This window comes from Electrophorus electricus, chromosome 6 (assembly GCF_041902795.1).
Source record: "Electrophorus electricus isolate QZ-2024a chromosome 6, ASM4190279v1, whole genome shotgun sequence".
In the NCBI taxonomy this organism is placed as follows: domain Eukaryota; kingdom Metazoa; phylum Chordata; class Actinopteri; order Gymnotiformes; family Gymnotidae; genus Electrophorus; species Electrophorus electricus.
The window spans coordinates 11,690,420-11,718,154 of record NC_137502.1 but is presented as its reverse complement, the minus strand read 5'-3'; the positions used below and the strand labels follow the sequence as shown (position 1 = coordinate 11,718,154).

At 42.0% G+C, this 27,735-nt stretch overlaps 1 protein-coding gene across 3 annotated transcripts; it reads left to right on the top strand.

The window, feature by feature from the left end:
• Positions 1–25: 25 nt before the first annotated feature.
• On the top strand, positions 26–18,657 carry hgfb (hepatocyte growth factor b). Of its 3 annotated transcripts, none has more exons than XM_081716216.1 (18): positions 35–284; positions 1,884–2,040; positions 2,648–2,760; positions 3,152–3,266; positions 5,465–5,664; positions 6,713–6,833; positions 8,309–8,427; positions 9,905–10,070; positions 10,518–10,651; positions 11,611–11,704; positions 13,414–13,550; positions 14,258–14,290; positions 14,391–14,496; positions 14,853–14,927; positions 15,344–15,493; positions 15,776–15,882; positions 15,976–16,118; positions 16,275–18,657. In XM_081716216.1, exons 1-18 carry the CDS (start codon positions 236–238, stop codon positions 16,455–16,457), a joined length of 2,202 nt encoding a protein of 733 aa, XP_081572342.1. In that variant the 5' UTR covers positions 35–235; the 3' UTR covers positions 16,458–18,657. The 3 variants fall into 3 exon arrangements, with proteins under 3 accessions (XP_081572343.1, XP_081572342.1, XP_035380743.1); XM_035524850.2 differs by having other exon boundaries at positions 37–284; positions 5,465–5,607; XM_081716217.1 differs by lacking the exon at positions 15,976–16,118 and having other exon boundaries at positions 26–284; positions 16,275–16,450.
• The last annotated feature ends 9,078 nt before the right edge of the window (positions 18,658–27,735 follow it).

Sequence of the window (27,735 nt, the reverse complement as noted above, 5' to 3'; positions counted from 1 at the left end):
AGGAGTTAGGAAATTATTCTGGACACTGACGCTGAGATAGCTTTAAATGTCCGGAGAAAGGGGAGGGATAAGCGCGAGGTAGGGACTCCTCGCGGGCTCATCATCCCCTCAGTAAAGGGCTGGCGGTGCTTTCACGAGGACATCGCGGTTGTCAGCTTTATTCTTCAAGCGCGAAACGCTTGAACGTTTGTCATCTAGCAGCGCTCGGAACTTCCACCACTCAAAAGCGACCACCATGTGGACTTACAAAATACTGCTCTGTGTAGCTATCCTGGTTTACTCAGGTAAGTTTCGCAAAGGTTGATGTATACGGACACACGTTGATGGCCAAGATGCGCACTTTTTTTTGCAGAATTGTTTACAACTCCTTTGAAGCGACAGTTTGTCTCTACCGGTGCTGTTTCCAGTACCAACTTGGCTGGTACAACTATTAGTCTGTTTCTGGCGATTTGAAATTATATTATTATAAACTCTCCTTTTTAAAATGTAATTTGTGATTACAACATCACAAATATAACGCTATAGTAGGCTAGGAGTTGATTGATATGTAACGAATTATAACCTACCTGACCTGGAGAAAAAATGTCGCTGTGTAGTATTTTATTTGTAATACTTTTCAAACAAAATTTATTTTTCAAATTAAATGAAGTTTCGTAATCAGGAAAACTCGGTTGTGTTTTGGTGACACAACTGAGTGGGCGAGTGGTCGTCTGTTACCGTTACTTCGCCAGAACATCTGGATCACTGAGTCATCGACCGGGGAAGAAGAAAGGTGCTGCTATACAGCTATATGAGTGCAGTAGTCTATAAAGCAGCGGTGCTCCTTCACATTCAGAGAATATTGGTATTTGTTTATGTCTAGCCTGGTTTTACGCAAATTACATGGAATGTCAGCCACTTTGCGTGAGAAAAGGTGAGCATTAGAGATGACTGAGTTATTTCAGTTGTATGCACATTTTGTCCATGTCGCTATTCTGTGCCGTTGAAATACGCTTGAATAGTCTGCACAGGGGACGATTGCGGTTCACTTGCGTATTGAGAGCTCACTGAGTGTAACAACTCGGGCCAAATGAGCTCATCGGAGTGTCTGGCGGATAGCTCTGGGATTCTAGAGGCTGTTGTTATGGTTTTTGTAACTTTAAATGATAATTAAAATTTGTTGAGATTATAATTTCAGGTGTTAAAAGAAAAATCTAAAGGAAAAATGAACTCCCTCAGATTTAAATGTCAAGTGTGATTGACCATTCAAGTTTGGCACCAGGGGAACTGCTGTGAATGAGGATGCAGATGTGAGGTTTTCTTTTTCCTCTTTCTCTGGCTATGCTGTATTTAATATGCAAGCCAGGCATGGGCCACAGCTGGGATGATCTGCTGAACTTGTTTTTTCCCCCCCCCCCGTGGCCATTAAGACCTTAAACTGTAACCATGTCCAATAGCATTGGATGATGGGACGACATCTTGGTCATGCATGTGGAAGCTTGTCTCTGGTTCTGGTCTCTGGAGTTCTGTTACATGTTCAGTTGAGACTCGGCTAGTTTCCTCATGGCCCTCACAATGAATCCACTCAGTCTGAGTTACCTTGCTTAATCAGACAATGATGGATGTCCTTGCATATTATTACACAGCCTAGATTCATCTTGCACTAAAGCACACTGATTTAGCTCACTTTCTACCTCACCAGGCTGCCTCTTTTTTGGCTTCTGTCACTGTGCCAGTGTCCAATCTACTTAGTAGTGTCTGCCTCGTTACCCCCCATGTTGCTCTGTTCTGTTTAACCTGTATTCTTGATTTTGTGGAGTTTGTAAAGAAAAGCAAATGTGTTGATTTAAAATGGCTTTGTACATGTTAGCATGAGCCTTCACAGGTTTTGTTTTGAATACTAGAAAGCAAGAGGCACGCTCTACAGGACTACAAAAAGACAGATGGTATTCGCCTGGTCGCTCCACCTGACTCCTCATGCATGACCAAGAGCAAGAAGATGAGTTTGGGAAAGTGTGCCCGTCGCTGCAGCCGAAACAGGAAGCTTCCCTTCACCTGCAGGTACGGAGACCTCCAGAGGGCAATCCATGCAATCAGTCACCTATGCAAGCCTATTTGGGTCACTACATGCATTTGCATTGTGCAATAGTATTTGTACAATGACAGTTATTATCAAATAAACCAATATGGAGAAATGTGAAGATGGAGAAATAGGTAACCTGCACCAGACAGCCTTTCTCTTTCCCAACTTCCTTGGGTTTTAAATAGCATTTTACTGGCACTCTGCACATCATGGTCAGAGGAAGCAGCTGGAAGCGACATCACAAACGGAAATCAACGATCAGCAAATCAACTACTTCCTATTTTGATGTTTCGGGTGCCTTCCATGTTTCAGAACATCGCCTTAGAAGTGTGGAAAGTGCTGCCTGTGTGTTGTAGCAATACTGAGCTGAGTGCACCAGGGTTTTTTATTGCTTCTACAGCTGTTTATCAAGCCTGAGTGTCAAATTCTATATGATTTGAAAAGCAAAAGCTTTTCAAAAACAGAACAGATTCTGTTAGCCAGGGTATGTAGTACCTGTCACAGGCCGGTGGCTATCATATTTCACTCTACTTTTAATTCCACTTTATTGAAATTAATTTCTTTGCATGATATCTTTCCCTCTAGAGCATTCAGCTTTGATCAGAATGGCACAAAGTGTCATTTGCTCTCCTTTGATAGCTTCATAGTGGGTGTCCACGTGGAGAATGACTTCAACTTTGACCTTTATGAGAAAAAAGGTAAACAAATAAAGCACTCTCATTACAAAAGTTTTTTTTGTGTTGTGTGAAATAAAAGCTAGATGACACACACACACACACACACACACACACACACACACACACACACACACACACACACACACACACACACACCTGTCACAGGTTCATCTCCATAGTGAAATGACACAACATTAAGAGCTGGCATCATGATCACACAGCATGTTATGTTAGCATAGCTAGGTTTTCATTTTTTTCTCCTCTTTAATGTGTTCTCAAAGAGGAACTGGGCAGCATTAGGTTATGTGGCAATAATTAATGGCAAGGGTTCACTTTACACGTTACATCACTTTACATTGACTAAGGTGTGAGAAGTACAACTGATTGCTTAATGGATAATTTTGCCCTTTAGATTTTGTAAGAGAGTGCATCGTTGGCACAGGACTGAATTACAAAGGGATACGATCGGTAACTGAGGCTGGAGTGGAGTGTCAGAACTGGGAATTAAACACCCCACATGAACATGAGTAAGACCCTCTCTCTTTTCCATCACTGTCTCTCTATAGGACCAGTTAAACTTAAAAGCCCAGTATTTGTGCCTCCTACGAGGGAAGACCTTTCAGAATCCTCCAGTGTTTAGACTGCTTTTAAAATCCCCTTTTCAGGTCCCAGTTTAGGCACTTTTTTCTTTTGTAATTGAATAATAAATGAAAAACAGTCAAACTCCCTGGAATGGATGTGTTTCAAATCTCACAAAAGCCTGCTTTAGATTTGATGATCTAAGGATTAATTCACCATGTTATTAGAGCAGGGTCTTTGGCCTCAGTGACTCACTGGAGCCTCACTTGTTTGGTGCTGACAGTGAGCTCAGATTTTCAGACCTCAGCGAGAGAGGTCAGAGGTCTCCTTGTCTGCAAGTGTCAAAAACCCACAGTATGTCCATGCCCATGCTTAACTGATAATGCACAATGGTACACAGCCATAACTAAAAATGTACACTTGTGAAGTACTGTGCCTTAATATGCACTTGTATACAAGCAAATCTAAATATAACTGGATTGAATCTGTGTGGAGCTGGAAATGATGCTGTGTATAAAAGGTTATTGTGGAGGGTCAGTGTAATGGTGGGAGTCTGACAGAAAACAGCACTGGGCTCAGATAAGATAGCTAATGGCAAGAGCTTATTTGCCAAGAGTTCATTATGGCTGCACGGGTTCATTAGGGATGCTGTAGCAGCATGCAGCAGTGGGTTTACTGCCTGTCCTTTCCTGGGGATGAAGGGAATAGTGAGAGCCTGTCACTACGCCAGAAGCGCTATAGTTCTCATGCCTTCAAAAAGCTGCCGACACATGAAAACATGACTACCTTGAAGAGACCTTGAGTGTCTTTCTCTCTCTCTGTTTCCTTCCCCTCCTTTAGCTTTTTAATCTTACCTAATGGACTGATGTACAGTTAAAAAGCCTGCTTTGAAATTAGCCCCTTTGAAACATAAGGTTTTCAGGCAGGTTTTATCGGTGTAAAAGGTTTTGGATCTGAATGTCCAAAAATTGGGCCAGGGCCTAGCACATTAACTAATGTATCACAGATCTTCTATACTGAAGACATGCAGAAGACACAGTTCAGCTAAAAGCAAATATCATATGACTGTAGTTTACATTTTCTGTGAAAGGTAAAATCTGTACTCACTTTAAGACACTGTGGTGAACACACTTGGAGCAGCCAGTGAGGATGTTACAAGGATTTATGGGGCTACTCATTTCCAGATCTCCGCTCAGAGGATCACTGTGGCACTGTTGGCTAGTTGACCTCTGTTTCTTGAGCAGGCGGTTCAGGGTCTGTGCCTTTGTCTGGAAATCCTCACATCTGTCATTTCAAGGCCAACTTGAAATAGAACTTAGAGATGCACTGTAACCTAATTACTTAATGCTTTAGCAAATGCCATGTGATGCAGGTGACTGATATAACACAAATATTATATCCTGATGAAGTATTGAACGTATATTGTGATACGTATCATAGATTGGCTGGACAGCAGGATAGAAATGACCAGCAAAAATATAAATATTTCCATACTAAATTCAAATTCAAAAATTAGTTCGCAAAACCAAGCTATTTAATAAGGAACAGAATAAAAAACAAAACAACTGGTGAAAGATGCTTGGTGTGATAGGTCATAAAGTCAGGTTCTACAGGTAATGACGATATACCGACGACATGGTCAGGAGAGCACATCATGACACAGTTTTTCACCATAACTAACATATTGTCATATTGCCTAGCCCTATAGTATACAACATATTGTTTTGATTTTCCACATGTGTATTGATGTTTTTCTAATCTGCTTCATGTCAAATGTAAGGTCAGGGGTACATTTCCAGCCTAAAGGAGGTATGTTATGTGTGAAAGATGTTCTGTGGTCAGAAAGGGCTGTCTCTTAAAAAAGTGCCTGGAATCTGATGAGAGTTTCTGTCTCTTTTGATCTGAATCTGTATCATGGTTTTATGATTTACTGAGTGGGGGTGTGTGGGAGGACTGGGAGTAGGTGACATCACTATCTAGCATGGCTATCTGTCTTTCAGTTAACGTTGTTTTTTAAAAAATCTGACTAGTGTTGGACAAAGTCTCAGTAGCACAGCTGTTTGTTATTTCCTGAATTTACAGATTAAATGAAACAATCCCTTGAACTTGCTCTCATTTTCTCTTCTTTTACCTTTCAACCATTCAGTTTTTTACCTCGGCGACACAAACAGAAGGACCTTCGAGGGAACTTGTGCCGGAACCCAGACAACAGCACCACAGGACCTTGGTGCTTTACGAAGAACCCAAACATACGCTACCAAAACTGCAACATTCCTCAGTGCTCAGAAGGTGAGAAGAACCCAAACATACACTACCAAAACTGCAACATTCCTCAGTGCTCAGAAGGTGAGAAGAACCCAAACATACACTACCAAAACTGCACCATTCCTCATGCTCAGAGGGTCTGGCTGGCTGACATTTCAACTGACTGCGCCTGGAAACAGAGCAAACTGATTTCTGCATAATAAAAAAAGTTATTTGAATCAACCATTTCTCACAACTTCTATATTTAATTTCATATTTAAAATGGATTTTGAGTCTAGAGATTTTCAGCCCATGAAGTTTCCATGAGCCATAATTTTTGCATGTGCTTTGTTGCTCGCTGTGGACTGGAAATAGAGTGGCCGTAGAGAGGTTTGGGCTGGAGATAACTATCAGTTAAAAAGAGATAACCTGTTGTCTATCCTCGGTTGCTGTGGTGAAATATGACTGGGAGGGTTTGTTAATAAATTAGTTAATAAATTATATCAGAAACAAACAGAGAGGGAGGTAAAATCAAGGTTTCATGAAAATGGCCAGCATAAACATCTGTTTCCAATATGCTGCTCTGGTCTTTCTAGTGGAGTACAAGTCATAACAGGCTTTAGAGAGAGGTCTGCTAGTGACCCCTCTCTGCTGTGACGTTCAGTGAACCGTTATGACTAAGCTCCTACGTTTTCAATTACACATTTCTGTAACCTTTGATCGTATGAAATCTGTTAGAAGCTGCACTGTGCCCCTGGAGTCATACCGACAGCTTAATAGGTGGTATTTCAGCTTATTAAGGTGAGGTGTTACCTGATTTAGCACTTAGTCTAAAGGCTACAGTTTGATATGTAATAGTGTTCCATTTACATTCAGAGTAGAGAGAGGTAAAAGATTGATTGCAATAAACATAAAACTCATTTTGCAATTATGTAAACCATGCATGTGCAGTCATGACCTCAGCATACCACTGTCAGAGGTTTTATTTTATTTATTTATTTATTTTGTTACGTTTTAAAGTGACGGCCACATTAAAGCAGATTTCTCCTTTCAAACCATACTAATGTAGCTGAGATGTGTGTGTGTGAATATTCCTTGGGGCCTTGTGCTCCAGACTGAGATCCTTACCAGCCGTATTCCCCATCCACAGTGGAATGCATGAAGTGTAACGGGGAAAGCTACCGCGGACCCATGGACCACACGGAGAGCGGTCGGGAATGCCAGCGCTGGGACCTGGATGAACCGCACAAGCACCTCTTCCACCCCAAAAGGTAGGAACCATCCTCAGCAGAGTGTGGCTCACGGGACATCATCAATCATCAAGCTGTCTGAGACATAGAACCCCGCCAGTGTAATTAGCAATGCTAATCACTGGATGACAGCCAAACCCTCTCAATAAAATGAGGAGGCCATGTTGATTAGGCCCACCAAGCTGAATGTACACATTTCACCCACTACCATGTAAATTTCTATAGTGCTTTGGGGGAGTTTGCTATCCAGATGTATTGCTACTGCAAAATATTTGAATCACATACAGTGTTGTGTAGATTTTTCATGGGCAGCATATGTTAAGACATGACAGAATTCTGAGCATTTTGTACAAACATCCCAGCAATGTATTAATCTATGGTCAGGCAACACTGAAAATGACCTTTTAGGATTCACCCTTCTGGAAAGCATTACATAAAAGTTCTAGAAGTCAAGAAGAAGAAATTCATGGCCTTGAATCGCAATACCGTTTCCTTTTATGTATTCACCAGCCACTTTATTACAAGCACCAACCATGTACCTACACTCACCAGCCACTTACCTCATAGGTGCATTTTATAAGTGTAGTTCATATGACGGCATGCATACACAATGCAGCATTAACACTGACATGGCAATGGCACAGTTGTGGGTGTTAGGTTGGACAGGTTTATCAGGCATGTCAGAGTTCCTGGAATTATGTGTTAGTGTCACAGCTCTCTTGAGGCTGTTCAACCAAATAAAAATATCCAGCCAACAGCTGTCCTATGCTCAGACGCTGATTGTTGGTGAGCGGAGTGGGAGGTGGCTCTGCTTGACTGCAGGTGGTCTGTAGACTGGAGCTGTACTCCTACAAGGTGTTTCTAATGAACTGGTGTTCCTTCTAAAGTGAGTGTTATGTGAGTGCAGTCTATAACCTGGGAAGCCTGTAATCACTAATCACATCTTACAGTGACGTTGGCTTCATACTTAATACATTCCATTAACAACTGACCATGTGTAGTCATTAACTTAGATTCACTGAGTCTTGGAAAACAATGGTGGCATGATTTTAGAAATAAATGACAGTTTGTTTAGCTGCTCTCCCATAGGAGTCACTAAACTCACAAGGACCGATGCTTTTTAGTGTCACATGAAAACACTCCTTCTGCATTTACCTCATGAGGAATAGCACTGGCATGCCCCTTTAGAAAACATTTGAAAAATTAATAAAGTTTTTTTCCTAGCCCTGCGTAGTGTGTGAACCGTCATGTCCCCATTTAGCATAAATCAGAAGAAAAGTGACTGTTTTGTGTAAACCTGCCACAGAGGCGAGTTCAGCCATGTTGTTTTAATGTGGTGAGGCTTCAGGGATCGGTGAGTTCCTGCTGAGAGGGACTACTGCCCACACAGTGTGCTGCTCCGCTTGGCCGCAGGTTACCGTAGCTTCTCTGCCTGTAAATCAGCGCAGCCGTGCACATGCGGCTGAGTTAGCACTAACGTCCCCTCCCGCCGACAGGTACCCAGATAAAGGCCTGAAGGACAACTACTGTCGGAACCCAGACGGGCGTCAGAGGCCCTGGTGCTTCACCACAGATGCCCACACGGCCTGGGAGTACTGTGACATCAAACAGTGTGGTGAGTGTGGGCAAGCATGTGCATCCGTGTGTATTTAAGCGAGGGAGATAGAGAGAGGAGGACAAGGGTAAGTAAAGAAAAGAAAAGTTTGTCAAATTTACAACTTCCTCTTCCTGTGGCTCCCCTGTCATTTGGGACCCTCACAGGAATGTTGTTTGAGGCTGAGAGAAGAGTGGAAGGTTCAGCCATAAAACTCTTCGCCTCTGCTACGCTCTCTGGCTCCTCCCATTCACCGATGTCCCCAAGTGTTTGTTTTTCCTCATTAGGGCACTGGCACTATGTGCATGAGAGATGGGCACTGTGTTTCGGATTTCTATATAAACCCTTTGTCCGCCTTAAAGACATAACAGAAGGGTTATCTCCTTCTCAGCATCACACAGACAAACTTCCCAGGCATGCTGCAGATTCAACTCAGTGCTGCTAACCTGTTATAATAATAACTCTCCTCTTCCTCCTCCCTTGCACTCTGCCTGGGGTCATGTTGTGTAAACAGGAGCTTACGCCTGGCTCCCCTCTCTGCATGAGCCTTGGGGCCCTGGTCGACTGCACTGGCCTCTGGATCATATTCACACCCTGCTCTGTAGGCCAGACACTGTGCATCTACAGACACTGTGATCTGCCCTGCTTCCTTTGCTGTCTGGAAGAGCAAAACATGGCTTTTAAACACCTCTCTTTTGCAGTGAAAGCCACACACATCTTACCCGCATATGTCACATCTGTGTGGAAGCCAATGCATCAGGCCTGTTAATATGATCAGAGCATCTGCATCCGCAGATAGATGGCCTCAGTCCATTTGGAAAGTGCACTTCTGATCTATCTGAAGCCCTTTTCTAATGCCAGAACACACTCTTAAACCCTCTGTACTGCTCTGCAATAAACACTGCAGTGCCTGGAGTACAAAGTACATCATTGTTTCTCCAACTTTACTTCTCTGCTAATGAGACCAAACCTGGTTCTACACAACATGGCCTGAGTTTGCAGCCCTTCAGTCAGGCTAAACAATGTTAGCGAGGCATTACAGACAGCTGTGTAAGGAGAGCCCACACAATGGAGTTGAATGTCGCCTGTCTTTGAAAGTTAAAGCATTAGCAACAGGCCTATATACATGCATGTCGGTAAATAACGAAGAACCTCTAGCAAACAGCTATGAAAATACTGCATGGAATAGATTAATTTGATGTGGAGATTTGTGTTTGCATATGAAGGACTGGATTAGGTTTTAGCAGAAGTATGCTGTTTGTGTGTTTACTGGTTGTACCGAGCAACTGCTTTGACTCACTCAGGAGGCATTGCTTTTCCTCAACAAAACAGGAGTATTGTAGCCAATGTGATGAGTGACTCGTCATTTATCATGACTGAGAAGTGATGTTTGTCTCTGTTTGTCTTTCTTTCTCTCTCTTTCTCTCTCTCACACTCTCTCTCCCTCAATCTCACCTTCTCTCTGTCTCTGTCACACACTCACATGTCTCCTTTTCAGCCTCTGACAACAACAGTGATGTTGAAACAAGTACAGCATGTTTCCGTGGCAATGGAGAAGGGTATCGTGGGACAGTGGAGGTCATTCACGAGGGCCTGAAATGTCAGAGATGGGATGCCCAGTTTCCTCATCCGCACCCTTACACACCACAAAACTACCACTGCAAGTGAGTGAACCCTCCCCCCAGCCCCCAGGTTGTGTAGACAACCAATCCTACCTGGCTACAAGAGCACAGCTCATTTTTAATATTTATTTTACTAAAAGATTTCAAATAAAGTGTTTCAAAAAAAGCTGTGACATTTGTGCAACGGTCTGCACATGACTAGTAGCACAAATGTGTCATGCTGAAACTGACCTGAGTGTGATCCTCACTAGACCTCCTTCTCCAAATCTAAGCTCATCTCTGGTCAGAATCAAACCATGTTTTGCTAAAGTACAAGCTCATGTGTGTTTAATCATACAGTTCATTCTGAAAGTTGAACGTCTAAGGTTAGTCGAAGTTTTGTTCATGTTATTAGTCTACAACACACTTTCTAACGCTGCTGTGTGTGCCTACTTGTGTGTGTGTGTGTGTGTGTGTGTGTGTTTGCATGTGTATTTGCATATGCTGCAGAGACATGAGGGAGAACTACTGCAGGAATCCCGATGGACGCCATGCCCCATGGTGCTTTACTACTGACCCCAGCATCCCTTGGGCCTTTTGCACGGACATCCCACGCTGCGGATCAGCAGCAGCTGGGCCAGAGGGTGAGAGCCGCCTGCTGGCCTCCCCCACGCTGCATGCAGCACCTCGCTTTGTGACGCTAGGCCCTATGTCCAGGGCAGCATGTTCAATGTTTGTGTCATTTGGGGAAAACAAAGCAAAAGCCACAGCTTCCCCTGTTTTATGATTCCCACATTTCTAACAGTCTCAGCTTGCTGTGGGTCAGCATTGCCTTATTGGGTAACAAAGACTGGGGTTACACATTCTTACTCATATTTATCTTGAAGAATAGCACAATAAACTACCACCATATGGCCCATGCAAGGCTACTGTACTGTAAGATGTATTTATGCCAGTGAATCATCTGCAAAAATATCTTGTTGACCACTGAAAATGAATTTTCAGTTTAGATCTGATTTGTGTTTTTTTGAAAAAAACAAAAACAAAAACAAAACAGTGATGGTAATTATTTGGTCTTTGTAAAAGTTCTCCTTGCAAGCTTTCTGCAGCAGCTGAGATGGAGCTCTTGCTCTCTTCCTTTCATCCCTGTCTTGGCACAGATGCAGACTGGTCCCTGTAGTCTGATCTCCATAGCCACGAATAGGTTTGAGCTGCACATACTGAGTGCGAGCAGCACTGTGGGAATAAAACTAGATGACTCAACCATTAATCACCATTGACAGCTTCGTGTGACTGGCAGGGCCTGAAGGGACATGGCATGGAAGGACTTGCACAGGCGCTGATGCTAAAATCGATTGCACTGCAGTCCTGATTGGGGCCACTGGGATGGAGGTCTCTGGAGACCAATGCGGGCTCTGATATGTTTCTGTGAGCACTGCCAGCCCATCGTAAACCCCACATGCAGGCGTTTCAGTTGTATAGTGTGGCTTTTACATTAAAATCTGAGCAGGAGAATTGGCACATAGCGGGCTGGGGTGCAACATCCATTGTCCAAGCTGTTCTTGCCAGACTGTGGTCATCTGTTTCTCATGATGTGTTTCAGAGTGCTATATGGGCAATGGAGAGACGTACCGAGGCAAGCAGGTGAAGACTCGCTCAGGCATCCCCTGTGCTCTATGGAATGACCACTTTGAGAGGTGAGACCTGGCCCCAAAACACCAAACCATGTAGATTGACACACAGGGTGAGCTAAAGGACTAAGATGTTTACAGGTGGTTTACATCACCACCTTAAGCACAAACTCTCCTTTAACTATAACCCACAAAGCATAAACACAAACACTTCATTCACTTCAATGGTCTTTTATCCTTAAATACACCCTGATCTGGAACAGGACAATAAACATTTATGTTCACACAACACATATTCTGAGCCTTTGACATTCACTTGGTTTCCATGGAAACAGAAATGGGTCCATTTTTTTGCACTTTATATATTGCGGGATCTCAAGGACAGTCCCATTATGCCTCTGTGCTGCATATGAGGTGAATTATGTATTTAGTCTTTTGGTTCAAGGGGAATAAATTTAATAGGTCAGGAGCCATGAGAAAGCACAGAAAAGTATTTTTACACACTTCTGGAATGCAACATTTATATTATAATTCAATTTGAACTTGAGCACATGTATGGTGGTAAAAAGGATAAATGTAGAGTACACAACACATTTCTATTTGCTGTGCTAAGTCTAGGGTTAGGCCAATTTTGTGTGTGTGTGTGTGTGTGTGTGTGTGTGTGTGTGTGTGTGTGTGTTTCGATGATTGAAAGAAGCAGTGTAGCAGAATGCCAGGGATATTTCTGTTGTCCACACTTTGACGTGTGATGTTAAATAACTTCCCTATTTTATGAACAAGTTCCAAGTCAAAGTTCACTCCCCCTGTTTCTCCAGAGCCACAGCGGGGCAGTAAAACAAAGCATAGGGATCTGTGGATTGTCAGGGTATATTTGTCATACTTGATAAAATAAGATACTAGTAGTTTTTTAGGAAGAAAAACACACCTTAGTGGAGGACCCCTTATTTTAGTGAGCTCTACATGACGCTAAAGAGGCAGTTGGAGTGACTTAATTCCCCAAGAATTACAGGCAGGCTCTCCCAGCTGGAGCAGTGTACTTTAGCTGACCTTTGCCCTTCCTACGTCCACTCCTCAACCAAGCCTTATGCCACACTCACATCAAAGCATCACATCAGAGCTGGTTCTTTATTTGGCTTACGCCCTATGAGGCATCACAGCTAGGTGAGGGGTCACTCATCGGGATACCTCAGGCATGAAACATGCTGTGAAATCTTGAGACACCAACTAGCTGGACAAATTAATGGAAGCGTCCAACCTCTCTACTTGGTTTCCATCTTTGTAGCCTTCCGCTTTATGTTCTCATGTGGAATTCCTGCTGAAAATTTGTAGTGTTTTGACAGTGGTGTTCCCTGAATGTGAAGTACTCCTGCCTGTTAATGTGGGAGAGCAGAATGTAAGGGGGCATGTCATGAGTAATGCTTAAGCCAAATACTTCCTTATGCCTCCAGAGAGGACCAGCCTCACAGCTGGAACGGCACAGGGCCGGTGGGAAAGAGTGAGGAGTGCCTGAATCCTTTACCTACACATTCTGACTAGACTGCATAATCCTAACACTGAATGAATTTGACCTCTGAAGTATTCGTTTTCACATGCATAATGGCTTTGATTGTACTGCAGCTCCCTAGATCCCTAAAACCTAATTCATTTTATTTTAAATTAATATAAAGTTTCTTGGGAGTTTGTTTTCAGCGATAGATATGACTTTAAGTAACTGTATGTCTTCTTATGTTTTGTGTTTTGTGTCATTATGCTAATATCCTATGACATGTTGTCAGGGGCGAGCATGTGGCAGTGACGCTAAGTGACGAATTGGAAGGTAATTTCTGCAGGAATCCAGACAAGGACAAACACGGGCCATGGTGCTATACCAACAGCTCCCTCATCCCCTGGGACTACTGTACAATCAAGCTCTGTGAGTTTGTGTACATTTACTGCTGGCCTGCTCAGCACTGCTTGAAAGATATGGTAGATTAGCATCCTAAACGATTGATGGCAAATTTTATCTTGGTTCACGTCATCAGAACTTGTGATTTCAAATTATATCTAAAAGATTCATACGTATACCTTTTAGCTTATATGTCTGTAGTTAGTAGTTGGTTTCATTTAGTTTAGTTGCACATTGTTTAATTGTTACTAAATTCATACTAAATTCATGCATCTTTGACATTTTTAACTGCAAGTTCAACCACGCTTGGCACTTTTTGCATCTAAAATTTACATTTTGGGTTTACATTAGCAAGTTCACGAATTCCAAATCTCCAAGCACACACACACACACACACACACACACACACACACACACACACACACACACACACACACACACACACACACACACACACACAGACAGAATACAACAGAAGCAATGGTGCTTCACAATCATAGATCATGCTTGGTCATTGTGAAGGCTGAGCAATTCCACATGCTGGCCCAGTTCCTTTTCACTCAAACTACTCTCAACAATCTAAAGATAGACTAGTACTTTCTTTAACAGAGATCACCTCCTTATTATTAATTAAATTTTGTTACATATATATATATATATATATATATATATATATATATATATATATATATATATATATGTTACTTCTTTGTGTTTTCCTCTTTTTTTTTCAGGTGAGCAGTTACAAAATAATCTACCACAGAGAGGTAATTGGGTGTTAATTATCTTGGATTTGTCTTAGTTCTGGACACTGCCTTTCTTCCTAGTTGTAAAAGATCTGTATTCTACTTGCTTTTGTCTTTCCAGATGAGGTTTCAGACATCTCCTGTTTTGTTCATAAGCAAGTGAGGATAGTGGGTGGGGGCCCCATACCGATAAAAGATGGCAGCTGGATGGTCAGCATACAAAAAGGGTGGGTAACTTAAAATGATTTGCAAAGTTTATATCCAATTAGTTGAGCATTTATAATAGGTCACAGTAAATATTCTGGGACAAAACATTGATACTGTTGGCTGCACTTTGTGGGAACTTCTAAATCTTGTTTTTACACAATGTGCCATTTGTATTTGTACCATGGCTGTATCCCACTGCAAATTCCCTGGAAAGTCCCTAGCAGAATTTAAAAAAGAAGTTTAGTGGGCCATGTTGTTTTGTATGTAAAGCGCACAAAGTAAATGTCTCCTTGGTGCGTGGTGTTTTATAATGTGTGAGAGTGGTCCCCACCATGTGCGGCCTGCTCTCTGTCTGACGTCCTGGTTCTCCTATCAGGGCCACTCACTGGTGCGGCGGCTCCCTGGTTCGGGAAGAGTGGGTGTTGACGGACAGGGAGTGCTTCTCCTCATGGTAACTATCTGCAGCACTGTTGCACAAGCATGGCCATGCCCTGCTCTGCCCGACCCCCACCCTCCGGGTCAGAAGGCTCCTTCTCTCATGATTTGTCTTGTGTATCTAACCTAACAAATCAAAGCCACCAAAGCTTCTGGGGACCACCACTGAACATACACATTCTCATAAGATCGCCACGTGAGAAGATTCAAGTCTGATAGGAATTTTTGGTTGATTTATTGGGTTATTTGTTCATATTCCTCCCCACACACAAATACATCACATACGGAGAAAAACTTAATCCCCTGACTTCTAAGAGCCTGTAATAAATCCCCCAGAGCAGGAGAATGTGTCACACATTGCCTCAAATAAATAGTATTGTGAATCAGATGACGGTGCTGTCACCAACCCCAGGGTTCACCTTCTCTTCCCAGTGTGCCTGACCTGTCCGAGTACAGAGTGTGGCTGGGCTCTGCCCATCTCAATGAGTCTGCTGAGAACAATTGGAGCAGGCAGGAGAGGAGGATTGCCCATGTTGTCTGTGGCCCAGAGGGCTCTGGGCTTGCCTTGCTACAGCTGGCACAGTAAGGCCCATCAGCCAAACATCTAATTTAAGCATCCATATAATGAATATAATGAACTGCTTAAATGTTTGCTTGATATTTGGTGTACTAGATGAAAATTGCCTCGAAGATTTAGCTGATAGGCTGAAAATTGGGGTTTGAGTTGTCACTTATCAGAAATGAAAGGATGATGGTAGCTGTTCCTTCCACTGCAGGCTAAATGACATGCCCCTCTCCCCCACCACTGTGTGTGTGTGTGTGTGTGTGTGTGTGTGTGTGTGTGTCTCTCTCTCTTTCTGTTAGACCTGCTCTCATTACAGAGCAGGTGAGGATCATTCAGCTGCCCGTGGCTGACTGCAGCATCCAAGAGGGCATCGTCTGCTCGACGTATGGCTGGGGGGAGACTAAAGGTGAGTGAGCCACACCAGGCTCACAGTGCACTGGCTCACCTCATCCAAGGAACACCACATAAGACTGTAAAAGTAATGATGAAACTCTCTTAGATACGGGTCATGAAGGCAAGCTGAAGAGTGTCCAACTGCCCATTGTCAGCAATGAGCGCTGCCATCAGCTACACCGAGGCAGTCTTCAGATCACTAATGCTAAAGTGTGCGCTGGCGGGAAGAGAGATGAAGGAGTGTGTGAGGTGAGAGGGTTCCCTCATAATTAAATAATATATCTTCCAGAGAGCTTTCTGATACTATCTAACTTCATGAGACATTCACCAACTTTAGAATGACCAATCACACACTGGGATTTAAGTGTAATTGGACTAAAGATATCTCTTTTGTCATTCCAACAGAAAGACTATGGTGGCCCACTGGTATGTCAGGAGAAGGGCAGTAAAGTTATAGTAGGTGTGAGCATCCATGGCAGAGGCTGTGCTCGACACAACCGGCCAGGCATCTTTGTCAACGTGGCCCATTACACTGGATGGATTCATAAAGTATTCAAAACCTACCCTTATTCAGACTTCAATTACTGAAGCAGTGGCTAGAAGATGGGCCATCCAGAGGACGTGATGCGAACTTCACCTTCTGATGAAACCAGACGTGAATGTCATCCACATCTTATTATGTAATCAAAATTACGGTTAGTAACAAAAAAATATGCCCAAAATGTGGATTCTGTCCTATTGGAGTAGATTTGTTTGATCAAGAACTGTGTGGTTAAGGACTTTCAGTGTGGGAGTGTTTGACTTAGGCTGCACTAGAGCTGCAAGTTGTGGGAACAACCTGTAGGCTAGACAAGCTCTCTAAAGGCATTTTTACTACATAAGTAAGGATAAGGACTGCTGTTAGCTATTTTGGAAACGGTATTTAATGACTGTAGCAATACTCGACCATTGACCAAAAACCTCAGCTTCTAGAATATAGCTTTGGCCCAAACTACCACAAACTCTTCTGCAGCTCACACACGACATGCCTGGACACAAATGAGGATTTACAAATTAATAACTGACCTGACCTGGAATCCTGGTTTCCAAAGCCAGGAACTAGATTATCAGAAATTCCCAATGTATAAAATCTGTTTCATTTACAGAAGTAAAGGAAAAAATGGCATCCTTATTGTGCAAGTAGAAAAATAGCCTACAGTATTATATGTTGCGGAGTGCTGTGCATACTATATGTGTAGAATATCTTGTGGAAAGTAGTATTCCTAAAATATTTTTATGTGTCTGATAATACTTGAATGCACACACATACAACAAAACACTGTCTGCTAATTCTTATGTAAGGCATTGAAGGTTGGGTTTGCTTTATGCAGGTGTTTATGTTTGTGACCAGTGAACAGTCTAGTCAAGATAACATGTCCCCAAAATATATTGTTTGAATTATTATCAGAAGCCATAGAAGGATTTGAAATATGTGTTGTAAATACTGTAGTCATATGAGTGTTGCAAACACTCCCAATGCTTGAGTAGGTCTCATAGACCTTTTTACTGGAGGTTTTAAAATATAATGCCTTCTTAAGTGTGGTTTTAGTGAGTGGTGTTACATGTTTCAAAATGAAGTACATTTATTCATGACCACTATACTTGATATTATAGCCACTAAAAAGCCAACCTGAACGAAAAAGAAGGAAGTAAGTGCTCAATTTATGTTTTAACACTTAAATGTACATGCTTTTTAAATGAACTCATCAAGAGTTTAAAGACTGTGTTATTGTATGTATGTATGTGTGTGTTTGTGTATAAATGTATATATCAACATGTGCGATATGGTTCAGTTGTGTCAGAAATGCCACTGGTGGGATACAGCTCTGCAGGACAGAGGGAGACTGCATACGTGTGTGTGTGTGTGTGTGTGTGTGTGTGTGTGTGTGTGTGTGTGTGTGTGTGTGGAACAAATACCTGGCGCTTCTTCCACACAGTGAAGATAAAGGACTAAACAAGCAGTTAGGTTGAGAGATTAGTTTTCGTGTTTTTGTATACTCGATATGTTGGAAGACAAATCCCTATCCATCAGTTTTCTTCAGTGTGGTCGTAGATTGCTCCGAATACAATTTTCTCATTCTTGACCTCTTACACTGTCTGGACTGCCTCCAAAAACAATCAACTTGGGAAATTACCTCGAAAACTATGTCAGCTAAAACAAATACCACACTAAATGTTGGCATTCTACACACTCATGATGCTAATAGTGTTATTTTACATGAAGGATGAGTTTAATTTGTATGGGTCCAATGGCAGAAGTCTTTACATTATGTTGTTCAGCTGAACACACAATGTTCAGTACAAATGTCAAGACAAGTCAGATATCTTACTCTGATAACTTTCAAAAGAAAATCAGAGACAGAAACTGCCTGACTTTGGAGAGTAAGGCATTTAAATTCATGGTACCACAAAAGATTAAAAGACTGAGTTGAGCCTGTTTGTATACGTAGAATAAAAATAATCAACCCAGCTTTACTATTCAAGTTAGCCAACTGCTCTGCATTTTTCCTTAGGACCCTTATAAATCCTTTTTGTATTACTTTTTTCTTTATGTTTTTAATGTGGGTGTAAATGTGTGCTACTCACTTGAATGTACAGTGCTGCTATCACAAGGTTGTAAATGTTGTGTATGTACAGTGTTTTTCCTCACTCTTTCATTCTTTGTGTGGGGATATTCATATTCATTGTATTATTCACATGTATGGTCACGCTGAATTACACTGACAGCTGTATTTATCTGCTCCTGTGACTGTGTTCCTTAGAATTCCTTTATGTGCCTTTACTTCAGAATAGCCTATTCTTTTACCATGTCTGAGATAAAAATAAAATAAAATAAAATAAGCCACAATTATAAACCTTTCTGCAACATTGCATCCATCAAAATCATACAGTGTGCTACATTCAGAGTGTGTTATAACAAGAGTTATTTCTATACTCTCCCAGCACTTTTTAACTGAATTATGTTATGTCTCCCTCTACTGGTGGGACCTATCCATGATTCATTGTGTGAAAATGACATTTGTCTTCTTTTGTTCTTTCATTCAGAATTAGAATTAGATTAAGGTTATTCTTATCTGAAAATTGTGAGGTTGCTGGATTAATATACACAAACAAAAATATATACCATAATTGCATGAACTCTAAAACATTTTTATAGATGTTAAGACAGGTGATAAAAGAATCACGTTGTAGGTGATTTAGGTCATTTTATCTCTCTAAAATCTGAGTGGTTCTCCACCTTAGGTAAAGTTGGCAATTTCACTAAATATCTTTAGGGTCTCTACAGATACCCTTTGTGGCAAAAAAACCCAAAAAACCCAAAAACAAAAATAAATAAAAATCAAGATTTGTGCTGCTAGGTTCAATATTTAATAAGTTGTTAAAGGAGGCAGTGTTGTATGAGGATGGAAGTTTTAGATGCACAGGTCACTAGAGAGACTGATGTCTGTTGGTGGAAAGGTCCCTTCTCTCTGTCTTCCCAATTGGGTTGTCAGCTCTTGAATAGTGAAATTTTAATTTCTTTACTTGATTATTAACTTTGGATAAACAGAGGTTTAGAGAGTAATCCCAGTAACAGGTAAACTGTATATCAGTTTTGCAGAAATCATAGATCTTATTGCTGATATATTTTCCTGACAGTTTCTCTATAACTAAAGTAAATTAGTTCATGATCCCATAGGCTCAGAGTGCAAGAAAAACAATTTGGCATGTTAGTAGGAGGCTATTTTCAGGTTTATTTTGGGGTGCTGAATGCACCATTTCCTGGAGACTACTGGAGACAGCTCCCAGGGGCAGAATAAAACCACTTTTCAAAAGCGCTGACCTGTTTCTCTGACGTGTTTGCTCATAAAGTAGAGGCGTTAAGCTCTGCTTTTATGGCAAGAGGAGCAGGAGAAGGGCCTGATTTTGTGCAAGAGTGGCTGTGTTCTCTTTAGGGGGCTGGTATGGATTAGAGTACTGGGCTGTTCTCCTGTGTTCAGCACATCCCGACTGCGCAGCAGAGTGGCTTCCAGGTTTTACTGGTCTTTAGGGCTGGACAATACAGGAAGTGCAGCCAAGCCAATTAGCAGAGCTGCTGCCATGGGGAGAATGGGGGCACTGACATGCAGAACCAGCCTCCAGCCATTGGGTGGTGCTGCTGGCACAGCAACAAGAGAACCTTCAATCTGAGGGAGCTAATGCAGTCGGAGGATCGGAACGATTGGTCTTCCTCTCCCCCTTTGTGCTGTCTTCCTCTCTGTCCTGCCTGGAGCTGTTTATGGATCTAATGCATGGTGGGGTGGGGGGGAATGATCAAGCTGCTTTCGTGTTTCTCTTCACCATTCAGTCACGAAGCTCGTGTAGGCAGGGGTTGGTTTGTCATTCAGCAGGCTGAACACAGGGGCTGCAGGCTGCAGATTCCAGAAGCAGCATTATTAGAGGAAAGGGAGGACAGATGTGTTAAATACAGGATACCGAGCCTAACACTAAGAGTTACCGCTAGCAACAGCTCTTTATCCTGAAGACAAGTAGTAACGTGAAACCCCACCACCATGTGGTAGCCATCTGGACCATGCTGTATGAAGACTTATGTAGCATACTGGAAAGGCTATGGTGAAGAGAGAGAGGGGGCACCTTTATAGTCAGGACAACTAACACCAGGTTTTTCTTCAGTATTATGTGCTCTCTGATCAGCAAAGCTGACCATGTGTGAGAAGCAATGAAAGGGAAACACCATCATGATCAGTGTTATCATCGCCAACAGTTGTGCTCATCATAATTACCAGCACCATCATCATCATTACCATTGCCAGTTCCATTGAGAGTTCATGGACACTCCTATTCGGTATAATTGCCCAGTAGTGCTTGAAAAAGAGGAGGACGGAGAGTTTATTGCCAGCAGGCTGGTAGTAAGCTAAATGCAATCAGGCTTAGTATGGATAATCAATCGGTTTTGCCATATTTCCAACGTGCTGTAATTACTCCTTTCCCCTCACTCCAGAGATAGGCTGTGTATTTATTAATTAGCTCTTAGACACGATGATCTTAGTTTCAGAGATCATAAACCACAGCCCTCCATATGTGCTCATTTGAAACCAGACACATTTATCTCTCCACATTTAAAAAAAAATCGGTTCGCATTTTTGGAAAACTCTATGAATACAGCTGTAGGATGGCCATATATATTAACACAAAGTAGATATTTAAGAGCTCTGAAGTTCTAACAAGGTCAGGCATGTGTCACAATGAAGTTAACATAAGATATATAGAGAATTTGGCTTTCTTTACCTTTCATCCCTGTTCCATTTTATTTTATTTTATTATTATTATTATTTTTTTTTGTATTGGCAAGTTTTGCAGTGCACCAGGACTAGCTAAGCAGGGCTAAACAGCTAGAGTGTTTTTCACTCTCACTGCTTTCTCTGACACGGCTCTGTGGCTGAGATGATAACAGAAAAAATCCATTGTCCGTGTAGTGGAAAACACCTGTGTTGCTATCAACCATCAGATAATCAGTGCATGTCGAGTGTAAGCGCCCGACATGTCAAGCATGCTTCCAGGGTTGTAGTGAAGGCCAGACAGGGATGACTGTCAATCTGTGGCTGGTTGTCATGGAGACAATAGGGCCAGGTGTCCTGAGGTCATCTTGCAGCATAACAGAGCTTAATGATGTGTGAATGAGACTGACCAACTCATCACTCCATTACCACTGAGAGAGAGAAAGAGATTTGGACCAGCCATCAACATGTGGGGGTAAGAAATGAACCTTGGAATTTAATGTTCCAGCAAAATATAGGCAACTTGAGTCATGTGTCCTTTTTAAAGACCAATTGGAGTCATGTGTTCTACTGATAGGGAAGAGAGAACAGCTACAGTAATAAATTAGGAAGTAAAACACTTGCAGCCTTAATTTGTCTGAGGTTATCAACAAAGAGCTTGCACACATACACACTCACACACACACTCACACACACACACACACACACACACACAGAGAGACAAAAACAAAACAGTGACAACAAGGGCAGAACTGGGATTTCAAATGATTAATGATTTTTTTGTTAAGGTAAAGTTGCTCTCCTTCTTATCCTCAAACAGTAATAATGTGGTCAGGCACCCTTAGTGAGCAAATCCGCTGATTCGGGAAAAGCGAAGGAGGACAGATGTACAACAAGAGACAATATGATAAAAAAGGAAATATCCCTGTACTCAAGCCATCAACCCGTATTAAAGGGATCTTTTATAACAAAAGTAATGGAACATGTACAAAAATAATTAATTCTGAATACAAAATACACATGAAACAGTAAGAATGACTTAATGGTCCTGCATGATAAAAAAAAAAAAGTACAATAGTATGCAAAAGAGCACTGTGGTGTTTTCTTTAAACTTGTCTTTTTAGATAATAGTGCCTAAGATAAAAGTAACGCTGCACAGGAGAAAAACTAGTTTTATGTGCAGTAGATTTCAGCCAAGAAGAGCACTGTAGTGCTGTGCACTGGACACCCAACAGGAGGGACACGCCCACTTACACACACACACACACACACACACATCTGCCATGGTCCCAGTCACCCACTTATTAGTCCTTACACACACCTGTTCCTTGTTTGCCCTCTTTTGTTCTCCCTGTTATTTAAGCCCACAGGTAGCGGCTGTTGGTGCTGCGCATTGACAGTCATCCTTTGCCTGCAGCTCGTCACCTGTGCCTGTTCTTAAAGTGCTTTCATTTCTGCGTTTTCAATGCTTTGAGTGTTTACTATTGCTTTGTCGGTTTGTTTTTGTTTTTTGTTTCCAGTTGCTTGGCTCGAGCCGAGTAGTAATAGAGAATAAAGACTCCTCCAACTTTCATCCACCTTTTGCTCCCTCCTTGCCTCCAACATCACAGCTGTCTTCTTTTCACCTCATCAGTGATATGTAACTAAATGTCAGAGGTCTCCATAGACACACATTAATATTATGTCAAATGAAATAAATACATCACCGCCATGAGAAAAACTTGTATAACTCATCTTTTCTGCACCAAATATTTCAAATAAAATGTGTTTAAATGGCAATGAAATATGTGCATTGTGCAGTTCCCCCAGTAGCACCGCCAGGGTTGGAAGGGTTACTTTAAAAATGTATTCAGTTACAGATTAATCACCTGTTGTGAAATTTATCTGTAACCTAATTCAAAGAATTACTGTATTAAAGTAATGTAATCTGATTACTATCCATTACTTTTAGATTACTTTTTAACTCATTAACTGCTAAAGAGTTCTGGAACACTGGTTCACTACAGTGTCAATCAGCATGGCAGTCAACACTGACACCATCAATAAATGAGACACCATCTAATAAAACCACCTGCACATAATTACAATGTTAATATACCAATCTATATTCATGACAGACACACCTTATTCTAACCACATAATAATACCAGTAATATGCTACATTAAATTGCTGATTCAGGATAACTTGCTTGAGAAAATGGCTTACTTCGTTTATCAGAAAATAAAATAATTAAACTACTCTACTACTCTACAACGTTACTATATGTAATGATGAGCAGTGAGGAGGCGGACGCATGTGCGGAGAAGAGCGAGATTTATTATGGGCCAGTCCAAAATCAGAGTCGTTGTAGCAGTCCAGGGTCATAGACCCTATACGGAGAGTACATGGATACATGAGCAAAACAAAAACACACAAAGGCAAAGGGGAATTAGGCTATAACAAAGACTAGGGAACACGAAGACTATGATACAGGGAGTACACACATACAGGTATACAGAGATGGGCTTTCAAAAGCATTCACTAAACACATAAATACACATTCAAATAAACATACACTGAACAGCCAAGACACAGGGAACACGATAGGGTTTAAATACAAGAACTTAACAAAGTGGAAATGATGGACAGGTGTAAGCAATCAAACGAGGGGCGGAGAAAACGAAACTATGGCATGGAACTGAAATACACAAGACAGGGAAAACACGGAACACAGAAACTGGGAGGGACTAATCGTGACACTATAATGCTACTAAATAAGTCTGCTTTCATTTGGTTAAAGTACATTTCATGACTGGCACAGCACTGTAGTGTGGCTAATTTACACCAATTTTTAAAATTGGAATAGATTAGCAAAATTGAACAACAGTACATCAGGTTCTTTGAATAAATTTGTAAAAATTAACAATAAACAGAACCTTGAGCCTTTGTACAGATTTATAATAAATTAATTAACAGTTGTGTAAACAATTTTTATGGCAATGAAGAATCTACAGTATGAAGTAAAAAACCCAAGAGCAACAAGTATTATAAACTCTACTCTGCACATATGTGCATGCACTTTCAGGTGGGGTGGATATTTTCCTGTATTTTCTCATGAACAAGTAAACGTTGACCCTATGAACATGCCCCTTCAGCAGCAGACCAGCATTGCTAAGAAGACCCTTTGCTGCACAATTCCCAAGCCCTACATTCTTATCATACTGGTAGGCTCCAGTAGTGTAAACATCCCAGACAAGTATAGTACAGTTAGTTCTGGTATTGGTGAGAGAAAAGTTATTTATACCAAGCATTGGGTGTTTTGTTGGAATATACTGCCTAAAAACACTCTTCTGCAATTTTATTGTGTGTCTTAAAACATTTCCTGAGCATAGTAGTCCTACACGTTGGAAATTGCATAGCACTCGATTAAGAAGGGAGTGTATCTTGAAAAGCAGGTTCTAATCAGGATGACTTCTTTTCACTCATCTCATTATAACTAGTGTATAAACAGGATTTTAACATCTGATAACGATTGCAGGACATAACACAATGAAAATCCATTAAAAACCCCTGAAAAATTGTGATAACGATGAACCAAAATCTCGTGAAATAAATCCCCTGTTCACGATCAACAAAGCACTGAAATTAGCACTTAAAATACATCGTTTGCGTTAATGAAAGGAAAAAAGGCATGAATAGTACCAAAAAGATCTCATAAAGGCAAGTCTGTTTTCAAAACATAACATTTTACATGCTGATGCTGATGCTGTTGCACTGCAACAAGTCATAAAAGCCGTTCATTCAATTACAACCATTTAGGGCTGTGTGTGTGTGTGTGTGTGGGGGGGGGGCTTTCAATCATCAACTCATCAATTAAAGCAAGGCTAGTAAAACGGTTTTGTTTTTTTTATTGTTCAACATGGAATTTTTAATTATGTATGTTTTGTGTATGTTACATTAAGTGATATGTATTACGATACATAATTTTCTTTAGTGTTCATATTTCATATCGTATTTCATACAACACTGTATTTCCTGCATGTCTATTTGTTTATTTAATTATTTTGGGTATCGAACTAAGGAAACAAAATCCAAAAATGAGAAAAAGTGAACTTTAAAAAAATATATATATATTTTTATTTTTTTTTAACTTTGATGCTAAGAACCTCTTTCCAGCTAAATCTTTCCAGTATCATGCAATGAGATTTCACCCACAGACTCTCAGCTGACCTCATAATGTTTAGGCTCTCAGCTGGACTCCAGTGTGTCCTGCCTTCCCCACAGCATCTCTCTTCTCTCCTCCCACAGCTAACATATCAAGTGCAGCTATGCTAAAAGACCTACGGCATTGCCTGCTACCGCACTAACATCCTCTCCGGAGAGGAGAAAGGGTTCATGACCTTGCTGACCTCAGACAGCCCCAGAGGTGCCAAAGCCAGGGTTTAGCACTGCAAAACTCCCGCCTGTACTGCGAGTGAGAGATGCTAAAAAGTTCTGGCATTGCTGGGCTTGGCTGTCCCAGGACCTGAACAATGTGGGACCTGAAGTGTCCTCGATCTCATACTCTGGCTGTAGCGCCCTCTGTGCACATGGACTACTAGTTCAGTGTGGGTCAGTGGATACAGTGGCGCATATATTTGTGTGCATATCAGGGTGCATTCTCTGTGCATCTGTGGCTGGAGGATAGCGGAGTCAATACCCTGGTCATGGAGCTAATATGGCGGTATGGAGAAGCCTGTGGTGGGGGAGGGAATCTCTTGAAGGACAGAAGGCTCACTAAGGAATTCTGTGCTGCTGGGATCAGCAGCTCTGTCTGCCACCACATGATCCATTCTTCTGGGAAGATCCATACAGCACCTCCATTCTACCCACCGCACCACAAAGCTGGGAAATCCCCTCAATGGGAGTTTTAAACTGTCACTATCCACCATGGCTAGCTGCCAGAGATGCCAAGCAACCAGGGGAAAATTAATTAGCTTTGTGACAAGGTTTGGGGGGGTGGGGGAGGATCAATCCTACCAATTGAAATGAGCTGAAGCAATCTGTGTTTACTAAGCAATCAAGGTTATGGAAAATGTGTGGAGGTTTTTTTTTTTTTTTTGTCATTCACAGAAAATCTCTGTAGGTTATAAAGCATCTGTAAAATTGTGAAGTGTTTGAGAGCTGTAGCATAAAATGTAAAAGTAATTTATATGTTAATTCATTTTATAACTATGTGAACAAACAGGGCAAATTTCATGGAGTCTCTTAAGAGTAATTATTAGATTTAAAAACATTTAATATGTGCACATGCTGGAGCTGCAGATTCCCAGTTCCCCATGTTCCTACCTAGGTAAGTGTAACGCGAGGAGGCAGAGGGACAAGTTGCGTGAAACAGGATGAAACGTTTATTCACACAAAACATCGAATTTAGCACTCAGGTACATATAAGATTAAACACAGACAATATTCAGACATAAACAAAATACTTTTATACTCTCACACTAACAAAACATAACGAAGAGCAGGTGTGAAACACAGGGAGGTCATGGTCATACGGCCAAACACACACTGGGAGACGTTTGGGAGGAGGGGCCGTACCGTAAGAGAGCCCCTCCCCAACAGCGTGACTCCCGGCGCATCAGCCTATCGGGCTACGGCCCCTAAACCAATGCCAAACAGCGAGGCCGGAGGACCGAGCCACCCAATGCGGGCCAGCACGAGCAGGACAGAGGGGAGAAAGACAGGGACCAGGATGACAACAGACGCAGGGATGGACACAGGCACAGACACAAAGGGGGACAAAGCAACTGACACAGTAATTGAGACAGGGATAGGTACGGTGATCGGGATAGGTATGTGCACAGAACTACAGAAAAAATTACTGAACAGTTCAGGGAAGTTAACAGCAGCCCCAGCCAGTCTTCCTATCGTGGGCTGGGTTGGAGTCAACCCTGGGCGGAGACGGCTACTCAGGCTTTGGTGCCCGCGTGTCCGGAAGCGCACCAGCTGATTTGTCCGTTTCAGGGGTGGGTACTGGTGATGCTGTCTCCTTGCCTTTACGAGACTTGGGCGCAGACGCTTGAGCTCTGGGGCTGCGAGCCTTCGCAGAGGGTGTGTCCTCATCGGACGACGACGCCTCTCCGTAAGCCACACTGGGCAGCCTGCTTATTCCGGAGCGGCGCCTCCTGGGCAGAGCCTTGGGTGGTACCTTGGGTTCCGGAGGCACATTGCTCTCAGAGTCCACTGATGCGGTGTCCATAACTGAGAGAGAATCCCCATGGAGGACCTCCTACCACCTCCATTGCCAGATTATCCACAAGATCGACCTCCGAGTCCGATCGGAAGCTGACGTCTATATACCCCTCACTCTGTTCATACTCCCCATAGCTTTCCCAGTAGTCCCAATATGAATAATAGACTCCCTCAGAGTCCAGACCTGGATACTGGTCTTCCTCATACCAGTTCCTATAGTCTGTCAAGGACCTGTAGGACTCTGCACACTCTCCCCTGTTGTACCAGTACCAAGAGTGCCCAAGAGTATAGGGGGGTTCCCTGTAAGGGCTGGGGAGGAACGGAAATGCATTTTCTTCCCCTTCTTCTTTGTACT